The sequence below is a fragment of the Acartia tonsa genome, chromosome 8 (assembly GCF_053477335.1).
Source record: "Acartia tonsa isolate MP-2025a chromosome 8, ASM5347733v1, whole genome shotgun sequence".
NCBI classification, from domain to species: Eukaryota; Metazoa; Arthropoda; class Copepoda; order Calanoida; family Acartiidae; genus Acartia; species Acartia tonsa.
Window position 1 is genome coordinate 17,424,359 of NC_137267.1, and position 12,751 is coordinate 17,437,109.

The 12,751-nt window shown below is 29.8% G+C and overlaps 1 protein-coding gene across 1 annotated transcript in view; it reads left to right on the plus strand.

Annotated features, from left to right (window-relative positions):
* The window catches only part of LOC145326504 (uncharacterized), a 58,701-nt gene that overhangs the window by 13,772 nt on the left and 32,178 nt on the right, over positions 1-12,751 (plus strand). Inside the window, exon 3 of the mRNA XM_080169875.1 lies at positions 5,918-6,019. Coding sequence (XP_080026001.1) covers positions 5,918-6,019 — 102 coding nt within the window. The remainder of the gene's footprint in view (positions 1-5,917; positions 6,020-12,751) is intronic.

Consider the following 12,751-nt stretch of genomic DNA (forward strand, 5'->3'; position numbering starts at 1 on the left):
CGCAAGAAAATTAGTAACAAATAACTGAATTTACAAGAGTGTTCTCTTGCCGCGCGCTTTCTCTACATTTATGGATTAGGCGTACAAACAATGACGTTTCCTCATTCAATTTGACTGATATCAATCAACCATAAAGTTGCCAAAAAACTTAAATTGTAAAATAGACTAGATCCAAAAAGTGTAATAGGAGTGGCAAAAATGGAGAGGAAAGTAAAACATAACAAGAAAAGAGGAGGTAAATGGGAAAGCTGGAAAAGGGGATGGGAGAGTTTGAGAATTTCTTATTGAAATTTGAAATTATAGGTGTGTGGATTTTGTAAGATAGGGAAAATAACTAATAAATTAATAATAAAAAAAAAATGTCAGTTTAAAAAATTATTAATGTATTCTTAGTAAAAGTATTGTTAAAACATTTAAATCAAAGATTTTAAAGGGCTGACGTTCAGAAATACTTTCCCAAATTTTAAAGTAGCTGAGCTTTATCCTAACTATAAAATAAACTGTCTATCTTACTAATTTATAGAAAATTTGTTCCCATCTCTGCAGTTTTGATGTTTTTGCCTTTAGCGAATTTTATATAATTTTCACACTTTGGTGTGTGCTTATCATATGTTCCTACAAAAATATAAAAAAATACGGTTCATTTTTGTATTAAAATACTTTAGATTATCCTATTATATAAAGTAGTTAGTTTTTTGTTTGTACGTTAGGATCTCACTAACTATTTTGTCAATATGTTGACGTAAATATAAGATTGATTCGCTCCAACACCGGTGAGTCTAAATTATTTCAGTTATGGTCACTTTAATTAGATATCATTTAGTCGTCATAAACCATTAAAATTATGCGAAACGGAATTTTCTAATCTATCCCATTTTTTAGCTTTCTGCTTTTATTTTTCTTGTAGTTTTTCAAGAAGGCTTAATATGCGTATTATGTCTCAAATTTGATTGGTATGTGGTTTTATATTAGACCAACATTATACACAGCGAAGTGTGTGTTCTTTAAAGAAAATGGCTTCGAAGCCGGTTAATATCCGCTGGATTAGAACCGGTTTTCAGACATACTGAAAACTCGTGTATAGCATCATATTGCAGACAATTTTCACGATTATTAAAATAAAAATCATAGAATTTAAACCAACTTTGTTAAACAGGGCCTTCCCTTCGGGGCTAAAAAACTGGTTTAAATCTTATAATTTTTCATAGAGTCTAATAATATGAGATATACAGGTATAACTATTGATAATATAAGTAGGATGTGTGTATGTATGTCTCTTTTACAATGAAAATTTAACCTAAGCAAATTGTACATTATTTATACAAGCTACTTTATAACAAGGGCATGTCTGTCGCATAATTGTAGTCAATACGTCAAACTTTTCTGTCATTTACTACAGCTCTTCTTTCTAAAAAATGTAAAAAGCATTCGTTGATTAGTCTAGTAAAACCAAATCTATTCGCTATCTTATTTTTATTTGGGTGGGGTAAATCTTTTGGGGTCAGAAAAGGTTAATTTAAAACATTTTAAGGCAAATATATATAAAAAGATGTATGTCAATTCAAAAGTATAGGAAATATATGAGATATTCGTTGATTTTGATTATGAAACGATTGTGAATATCTTTATTCTTTATAATTTTCCATTCATTATGATATCGAACTTCTTTCCATATAATTCTAATATAGTTAATTTATTAATTTTATCCTTTCAAAATATTAGTGACTTTAACCGTTCATAAAGAAACAGCTTAAAACTAGAACAAATATATTCTGTATAAATTGGGCCTAGAGAATTGTACATTTCAGTAAGCTTTATACTTTGGGTGGTTTTAGGCTATTTTTTCAACCCCTTTCCCCCTAAACAGAAGATAAGTACAAGGCTGCTAGTTTATCTATACTTATATATCTATATTGAAGTGTATGTAGACTTACTTATGAGTAAAGTATAGAATTGCCACGATTCGCCATCCAAATAAAAACGTTGAAAGAAATATGAGCTAATTGAGTAAAGGTAAATGACTGTTAACAAGGATGACAATATCTATAACATGCTCAGTTAAACAAACAAACATTATGAATCCTTTGATTATAGAATTATTATGTTGAATTTGCATAAGAATCAACACGTAATAATATATAAAATTTCATTACGATAAAACTATTTCAACAGATTTATATTAAGGTTAAAGCTATATCAATAACGAAATTAATTCTGATAAAAATCACGAAACCTATACGGCTTTTTCAGCTGTCGTTGGGGGGCAACTCGTCGTAAAGTTGACGACCTCTCCATTTGCCCCCCAAATAATATTTTAGATTTATTTCGCTCAATGGTTATACCTTATTCCTGATCGATTACAAACAGACAGTAGAACACACCCCGATATTAGAAGTGTCGCTTCTATAAATGATACAGCAATTTCAGCTTTATAATAAAAACTCAATCTAGTTTTAATGGATTTTTTTTCATTTGATAGAATAAAATCTTTTAAAACTTCCTAGAAATGCTTTAAAATGTTGCTCATTTTAGGCATTTTCTTTATTTAAACAGCGTTATTTATGGAAAGCACAAAAAATAAACTTTCTTCCAATTAAAGACTTTGGGAAAGACGTAAAAAGTAACTTTTAATAATGAAAAAAATAAAAAACAGCCTGAATCATTTAAAATCATCCCGGGACCATAGTGGAGCTTGCCTAAAAAGAAGAACTCAGTTGGTTAATTTATTTGCGAGATCTTAACAGACAGACTCAAAAACCTTACTACTTTATAGAATAAAATTGTACCTAAATCTTTTTTTTTTCATGTACTATACTTTATTTTTCATCAATTGTCTCTCTGTCGCCGTGAAAAGCTTTCTTATTCAAATTTCTATGGGATGATCGAACACACCTTAAATATTTTTAGAAGATTTTCAAGGAAAATCCCTTTATATGAAAGTGGAACTAGCCCCCCCCCCCCCTGTTTAATATCTTAATTGGTAGAAGTTTTAATGGATAAGGGGGGGGGGGCGATTGAATAATAATAAAAGATACTTTGGGATAAAGCATTTTTCATGAAGCTTAGTTAATAATTTAGAATTAAGAAGATGCTATAGGTTAAACCTAGCTAGGATGATACAAATTATAGTAGCGAAGCTCAACTTAAAAAAATTAATATGTTTTTAACTTGTAACGATTTATCAAAACGCTTTCACAATTGAAATCCTCATGAATCAAACATAAAATTATAGCCATGGATAGAATATACATCACAAATGTAAGGTAGCTGCTCTTTAAAACAAGGATGACAAGCTCTGAAAGGGTGGGACAAACGATCATTAAAACTTGTAGAGTGTCAGAATAATGTTTAAAATGGACGTACGGACATTCTGGTAACGATTATATAGTTGCTACACGTTATAGGAATCAACCTTTAAAGTTTAAAATCGATAGGACAATTCTAATACGTATAAATTAACGAATAGAGCTAACTGTCTCTGACGAAGGACCAAACGGCCCTAATTATATAAAAGCTTGGCTTTAAAAAGAGATAGAAGATGGAAAGTAGAGATATAATTAGATAATTAAATAATAGCTACATTAAAAATAGAGATTTGAAGATAATATAGTAGCCGTTAAAAAATTATAAAAACGTTCTTTAGAATAGAAAACAGTAGATAATACATAATGTAGTTATTTATCGCATCGTATTTTTTTTAGTATGGCTGAAAACCTGAGTTGGTTAAGTTTGAATTATACTGTCGTAGTCAGACTATTTCATTTTAGTAAAGTTAGTAACATAAAAAAAACTATAATGTTTTTCTGTCTGTTAGTGCAGTATTTAAATGGTTTTGGTTTTAGGCTTTAAATTTTTAACTCGTATAAAAGTTTTTGATTGTTGTAGCTATTTTTACAAAAAGTTTAAGTTTATTGATTATAGACATGTAGATTAGATGTAAAAAAGATAAAAAAAATAGATTAAAAACATTTTCAAAACTATACAATCCGTTCAAATTAAAGAAGGTCAATTAATTTTATCTTTTATGCTAGTCATACGGACAGACACTAATTATAGAGAAGCTACCCTACCAAAAAAATGATAATGAGGCATATTTTTATGATAGTTAACATAAATTAAAATGTAGTTAGACCTACCCTAGAATATTCTACCAAGTTTTTACATAAATTTATGTACTTTTAATTAGATGTAATGTTTCTACATGTACATTATACGTATTTAAGAAATACTTCAGTACATATTATGCATATATACATAAATAAATGCTAAAACAAGGTTGACAACATCCATAAAATAGAAGCTCAACAACTTATTTTTAAAAAACTAGAGTTTTTTGTTATGAAACTACGGTTTAATGGAGGTACTGACAAAACCTAATCGTAGAATAGGTTCCCTTTTGTTTAAGACATCCCTCTCTCTTCCTCTCTCTCTCTCTCTACGTTCTCTCTCTCTCTCTCTCTCTCTCTCTCTCTCTCTCTCTCTCTCTCTCTCTCTCTCTCTCTCTCACTCTCACTCTCTCTCTCTCACTCTCTCTCTCTCTGTCTCTCTTTCTCTGTCTCTCTCTCTGTCTTTCTCTCTCTGTCTCTCTCACTCTCTCTCGCTCTAAATTACTGCTTCTCACTTTCTCTCCCTTTATCTTACTTAATCAAATTATCATAACTCTTTATCTTTAATCAGATTTTGAGTACCCAATAACATAAGCACAGATTCAAGTATAACCATAATATGAAAGAAACAGAATGTCTGTGTGTGTGTTTTTAGCGATGCATCTCGCTAACCTCTGAACCAATATGGTTCTATTTTCAGTTTATCCAAGGGAAGTTTTAAAACTATTTTGAGGGAGGTTACCCTCCTATTTATTTTGGGGTAATTACATGACTTTTCTTTTCTTAAGGTTCTTACTCTGAAAGGGCCTAATTATGGAAAAGGCATTACCCCTGTTCCAAAATTGCCATGCTTCAGTTAAAACCAGGTTAACTGTCTTTATTAACCACAAAGCATCTTTTTTCAGCATCACTTGTCCCCCATCCCTGAAACATCCCTGATCAAACAAGTAGGGCGGATCCGATCTCTTTCTGCCACTCCCCCAAATTTTTCAAAAGTTCTTTCGGTCATTTAAAATTTAAATTTTATACACTACAACATTAGTTCAAACCTAGAATTAGCTAGTTTATTACAAAATAAACCTTTAATCTTTTTACTTTATTTCCTTAATTTTATTTTGTAATCAAAATACAACCAAAGCAAATATTTCAATTATTTTTAAATTGATATTGACTGAATACTCGTTTTGAAAATCAGAAAGATTAAATAAACTGATATATGATGAAACCTTATTTAATTAAAGCCTTTCTTAGTATTAATCAATTATCAAATTATTTGGTATTTGACCAATTAATAACAAATAGTTTTGTTATAATTTGTTTTTATGATGTGCATTTTTTATTTGTTCATTTTAATGCAAAACGGACCTTCATGATGGGCCACATAATATTAATGCTTGTTCCTTATTCATTGTCTTATTTTAATAGAATTAAATAGGGGTGATTCTAGATTAAAAAAACATAGCAGCGTCGAGTTCTGAATTATCTACCTCCCCCTCCTAATTACCTATATGCCTTTTGAATAAAAGATATTGCTCTAACCTTTTCCTCAAATCACAAAAAAAATCAAAATTCCTTCTCGTCATTTGTTTAGCACCGAAGACCTATAAAACACTGTTCTCATTTTTATCAGACTTTCAAATGGTTTTTCTCTACTAACTCATTATAGCAGAATCATCTGATTTCTGAAAATATTAGAAAATAATTTCCATGTGCTAATTTTAGTTTGTATGTCTTTAGACGAAATAACAATAATCTGTTTTTTGTAATTTAAAAAATGCATAAGTTTTTAATGGAAATTAATCTTGTTTCAGGTATTCCTCCGAGGAAGAGAGTAGCAGTGGTGACAAAGATCTGGAGGCCAAGCGTCAACGTCAAACCAGGAAACTCACTTATTCCGCAGAAGATGTTCAGAGGTTTGTTTTCAATTTTTATAAAGAGAGGGGTAGGTAGGAACGATAAAAATTAAAATTTTTTTTTTGTCTATAGTTCTTTTCAATAAGAAATACATATATTTAGTAAATATTATCGTTCTACTACTATTTTTAAGCCTTAAAACACACACCTTTACGGATTCTACCAGAAACCTACCCTTCTCCAATTGTGAAGCTATTCTATAATTTTAAATGTTTGTCTGTCCGTCTATCTTGTTAGCTAGATTTAGGGGGAGAAGTGATTTTTTCCAAGATAGATGATTAAAACTTTTAGTTATGATTCCCTATAACAATGAATATCCAGTATATAATTTACTTTCTCCGTCATTCTATAAAACAAATAACATTTACATTTATCAAAATATTGTTGGTAAAGTTTGAACATATTTTGCCACTTACTGAGATTTTAAGTTTAAAGCCAACGAATAGGAGAACGTGTTTACTTCAATCAAGAATAATTTATTTCCTAATGTCCCCTCCCTTTCTCCCTCTCTAAATTATTGAAATAGACAAACAGACAAAATGCCTAAAAAAAATTTGCTTTTAAAAATGACAAATGATCAAGAACTAATCTATTCAATTTTGCGTAACAATAAAATTGAAATTTAATCTTCCAAAATATATTTGATATTTTGCTGATTTGCCCCTATTCATAAAATAAAGAATGTAGCTACTTCATATTTACATTTAGTAGGCAAAAGAATATGAAGCTTACATAAAATTGTCAGCTTTTAACTACGACGTACAGACTTTTAATGTGTCACTTATGGGTGTGCGAAAGTGGGTATAAACAGTAAACACCCCCCCAAAGTCATATAGAATCAAGGGTTCTTTTTAAAAAGGGGATGGGATTTAAAATTTTTTAGTAACAGACAAAAATCCTTACTACTTTTTATACAATAGGATTGCTGCGCTACTTATGTATCCAATCATCCTTGCTAAGAAATCCGATACCCAAATGTGTAGAATGTCTAGTTCACATGTCATACACTTGTCAAATATATTATAAGCGGTGCCACCACTCACGCATAATTGCATAATCGCAAAGTTGTTCATTTGCGCTGATACAATAACAAAAATATATATTTGAAGATGTGTTTAATGTATAGTATAAAGCTATTTAATTTTGATGTAGTAATAATTTGCAGTTCTTGTGATTTAATGATGTGATACATTTTTGCAGAAATGATGAAACACTCATGAATTAATAAAAATCATGAGGGTATTTTTTCCACCTTGCAAAACAGTCAATATCCTTTTCTGGACCAATAATACACTTCCCTTAAAATTGTGATTTAATTATATACCTTTAAACAAAAGTTTTAAAACAATTTATTTTACAATGGCTAGATAGTGCAAATTTACCAGTTCTATTATATAAAGTAGTAAGCTTTAATTTGTCTGTGGCGCAGAATCTAACCGCTGATCCTTTATGGTTCTCCTTTACGGTGAAGTTTCACCTAGGTCCTGAGAAGGTTTTAGGCTATCTTTTTTTATAAATAAGTTAGGCTATTTTTGTACCCTTCCACTTCCCTTTGAATATAGAGCCCCCAGATGTTAGAGGCGCATTCGCTAGTTTTATATATTTTACAATAAAATAAAACAAGTACAATTATAGTTACTAGAAAACAGCCAAGAAACAAATAAAAATAAGCAAGACATTCAAAACTTATAAACTATGAAGATAGTTGTTTGTCCACGACAAGAATTCAGGGGATTCGAACTTATGATTGACACATCCACACCAGGGATACAGTGATAAGACAATGAGAGATACAATAATATTTTCTCGTATTTATTCGAATCCGGTGGATAGGAACCGGTTTTCATCCATATAAAAAAACTATGTCTAGCATCGTATTATATCCAGTTTTCTACGAATATAGAAATGTAAAATCATAAGATCAAAACTAGTTTTTTAGCCCGTGCCTTCGGCATCTCGGGGCTAAAAAAAAACTAGTTTTAATCTTATAATTGTACATTCTTTATCCGCGGAAAGCCGTTTATAATACGATGAAATAAATAACTATTCCTTATTTTTTATTGTGTTTGGTAGCAGAAAAGTTATAAGTAACTAGGGATTTTATCAATCAAGAACAATTTCTTCTCCCTATAAATTATGTCTCATCATAAGCGGAATTATGGAAAGTCAAATATTTAGTCCATTGTCCTATCCCTTGATCAGTAATGATTAGGCAATGCATGAATTAACACATAAACAATAACAAAATGACAATTGGATAAAATATGTCTATGGATGTAGTATTAGATATGTCTCAAACAGGTTTTGCCTATTTAATCTTCTGTTTGCTGGGAGGTTTTGATCCTTGTTAGGTTTTAGGCTGTTTTACCTCCCCTTTTCAAAATTAATAATATTTCAATCTTCCTTGCATTTTTTAAATCGTATGTTCCATATTTTATAAATCCATTAAGATGACAAATTTTGGGTAGGTGCAGTGCAGTGGATTATAAATATAAAGTATGATGGATGTGGTGGGTGGGGGGGGGGTGGGGATGGTAAAATAGATGAAGGGTAAACTGAAAAGGGAAAGGGGTATTGTCTCTTTTGAATATCAGATATATATTTACATTTCAGAGATAAATTGTTACATAAGATCTCTTAAACTTCTAGGCTTATTTCTATACAGCTTGAGTTTAATCTATGGCATGTTTAAGACTATTTTAGCGCGGATAGAACAAATTTCTTTGAGATATTTTTCTATCGTAAAATGTTGCTTTCGGTCGTTTTGTAACGTTTGTATTGCTAAAAAAATATAACATTCATATTCACAATTGTGTGTGTGTTTTAGGATTTTGTCAAATGATTTTTTAAAAAGCATGAATTTTAGTCATTCTGTTTAAACGATTGGAAACGAAAAAATGCACAAAATTTTTTCGCGGAAATTAAGGTTACAAATATATTTATATATTTAAAAATGTAGGTATACATAGTCTATGATACAAAGATGAAAAACAAACATTGCCTTTGACAATAACACGACGTGACTACTTACCCCTTTCCCTTCCCATGAAAGGTTTAATCCTACCCCAAGTTAATATGTCTATGGGATTGTTGAAAGGGGAAAGGTTTAGGGTCAAGCCCTTTATTAGACTTAGTGATATAGACTGATCAAGTTTCTTGTTTATTAGTAGTTTTTAAAAATAACCTAAAAGTAAACTTAGAAATTAACAATTTTTCATCTTTTAAAAAGGTTGTATACAAAGGGATATATTATTGCTTTGATCTTACACCAGATTTTCATGTTCTCTTATAAAGTTAAACTTGCAGCGGTCTAAAATAAATTAACAATGATCGCCAAAAAATTGCTCATTTGTACTTTTGTAAATCTGTAATTAAACATTCTAATTAATTTCTATTATTAAGTATCTTTGTGTTAGAAACAATTATCTAAAACATATAATTAGTAAAATTCAATATCTAAAGACAAACAAAAAATGCAAATTTTTTGAAAGTAAACATTTTGAAAGGCGTAAAATTAGACATTGTATTTTTTCATTTTTTAAAAATCATTTCAATTTTCACGGAAACAATGTAATATTGTTTTATGAGCTTAGTTTGGAAAAAATGTGATTAATATTTTGCATTTTTTAATTAATCTTATGATTTTCCTAAAATCTTTGTTTCCACTATTTTTAGATATAATTTTGGCGGATTTTCAAGGAAATTTTGTCATATGACAACTTTTGACATATGCTGAGAAATTTGAGAACAGTACATGCATACAAAATTATGTTAAGGGGGCGGGGGGGGGGGCGGTGTTTGTCTCCCCCAAACTCCGGAAAACAAGCAAAGGGGTTATAGGTCAAATTTCTCTAATCCTATTATATTTTTTTGTGCAGTTTCATAGTACATTGATGTTCTTTCAAAATTACAATTTTTTTTATTAAATTAAGACATATTGCAATTTTATACATTTTTGAAACAGTGTTAAACATGCTGGAAAAACGTTATGCTTGCAGATCTTTCAAAACCTGGGCGGCTAAGGTAAAATATTTCAAATACCACCTCATATTAGCATAATTAGAAAAGTAGCGGATTTAATAAGTAAAATGGAGTTTTAACTATATTTTTATTTATCATTGATTTAATTGTATAAACACAAAATAACGGAATAAAGTAATAAAAGTATAATAGAAAGGATTAAAATTTCAAAATGGTTTAAATTTTATTAGTATTTGTTTACTAATTATAAACAAATTAGGGTTTAATAGGTTAATAAGGATGTTCTAATTGTTAGGGACAGGTGCAAACATTTAGTTAACCCATTAGTGACAATTCGTGCAATAATGCACGATTTAAAAAACCATAAAAAACACATGAAATTTGAAGGTTTAGGTCTTTTTCGGCTTAATGAATATTATAGAGTCAGGATATGGGCAAAACATTCTATTATATAAGTTTGGTATTGGTCAACCATAAATTAGTACAAAACCATTTGTTATGGCTTCACCATCAAATTCGAAAAAAATATTTTTAAGAAGGTAAAAAATACTCATTTGATTTAAATATTTTTAAAAAGGTAGACTTATCTTTTAGTATTTTTTATATATTTTACAACAAAAAAAGAATTTTAGACATAGGTGTTTTTTTAATTCGTTTTTTTTCACATTTAATTGTCGTACAATAATGAACGATTCGGAACGTGCACTATTGAACGATCTATAAATTCGTGCAATATAGATCGATTGGGATCGTACACTATAGAACGATAATTTTTAAATACATTTAATGTTCCAAAAAATCAACTTTTAGCAATGTTTCATAGATGAAAATCTTCCCAGGACCTATAAGAAGCTTCACTGTAAAGGATAACCGAACAGATTCAGCAGTTAGCGAGATCCTTTGGTATACACAGATAGACAGACTATAGATATTATGTTAATTTTCGTATTGACATTATCTATCTATCTATGTTTAAAAACACTTGCTATACCTTAACAACAACTATAAAACGTCCTTGTCTTGTCTAGTAGCAAAAAAGACAATTTCTCAAATTTTCTCCTGTTCTCTTTCTTTTTCAATGTATCTCTCTCTCTATGTCATTTTCTTTTTCTAAAGTTTTCTCTGCTATCGGCTGGGCCATTGTTATCTAATGGAGGGAGAAGTAAAATAGCCTAAAACTAACCAAAGACTTACATATATGTGACATATGTTATAGCCTTAAACAATCCCGTGAAGCTTCCTAAAATGGAGAACCTAATCGGTTCAGTGGTTGGCAAGATATTGACAGACAAACATAAAAAAAACTAAAAGCTTTCTATAATAGGATGGATAGATCAAAATCTATAGAAGTAAATTTTTTCTTTCAATATATCAATATGTAATGGATGTCTGTATGTCTATCTATCTTATCCATGTGTTTTCTAAAATTCATCTCTATCAAAAAGCATTTAAATCTATCTATATCCATATAATTTTTCATATATGCAATAAGTATTCTTATATAAATACACCTCTAAATAGCCTAAAACCGACTGACAAAGTAAAACTCGATGCTTATTGCTTTTAGAAATCTTCATATTTAAGATTTTTCTTCTATCAGAATAAGCTGACGTATAATACAAAAAACTTTTTGGACATAGCCACATTTAGAACTATAAAGTAGCTTCGCTACTAAATTTAATTGATACAAATTTTTAGCCCTCTCACAGCAAATAAACAAGGATAAACATATTTAAAAGTAGCGCCGCAATAATAGGGTAATAATAGGGTAATAAGTTTTTTGGAGGGTAAAAGGGTTGTATTAAAATTATACAATTATTAAAGACATTTTTAATTGTTAAGTTTATGAAAGTTGAGTTTTTTAAGTCTAGTTCCCTTATAGAAATATCCTACAAATAATCAACTTCTTTCTTTACATCAAAATTCTAAAGTAGAAAGTATTGTTTCACGTCTTTTGAATGTGATAGGTACTCTCAACGCTAAAGTTTCTAAAATATCCAAATAACTATTTGTCATTATTATTCTAAAGGAAAATAAATAATGAAAACAACAACCACACCACAATCCCCTCTTGCTACGCATATTCAAAATCTTCAACAGTTGAATCCAACAGGGAGTTGAATCCATTTTTATAGAAGCAGAAATATAATCTATGATTACGGTTTTGACCCTCTAAAAAACGTAATCTACCAATCCCCTTTCCCCTCTCTTGGTGATGATATCTTCAACGCCGATACGATTTTTGAAATGTACCATTCCACTTTCAATAGAGGCGATACTGGAATAGTACATTTATGTTTACATATCAGCATATTCATAAACATTGATTTCCTTATTTAAATCGACATAATAGTAATGGTATATTCTATTTATTATTTTTATTTTACATAAAAAATTTTTTAGTTATAAATAGTATTTTAAACATTCCTACAATTAACATGATTTGAAAAAAGTTAGTATGATTTCAATTATGTCGATGTTAAAAGCGTAAACCACCATTCCACTTTTGCCTCTCTTGAAAGTGGAATGGGACATTTCTTAAATCGTACCGGCATTGATGATATCATCACCAAGAGAGGCAAAATTGGATTGGTAGATTACAAAAATCATATCGGCGTTGATGATATCATCACCAAGAGAGGGGAAAGTGGAATGGTAGATTACGTTTTTTAGAGGGTCAAAACCGTAATCATAGATTATATTTCTGCTTCTATAAAAATGGATTCAACTCCCTAACTGTTCAACCCTTT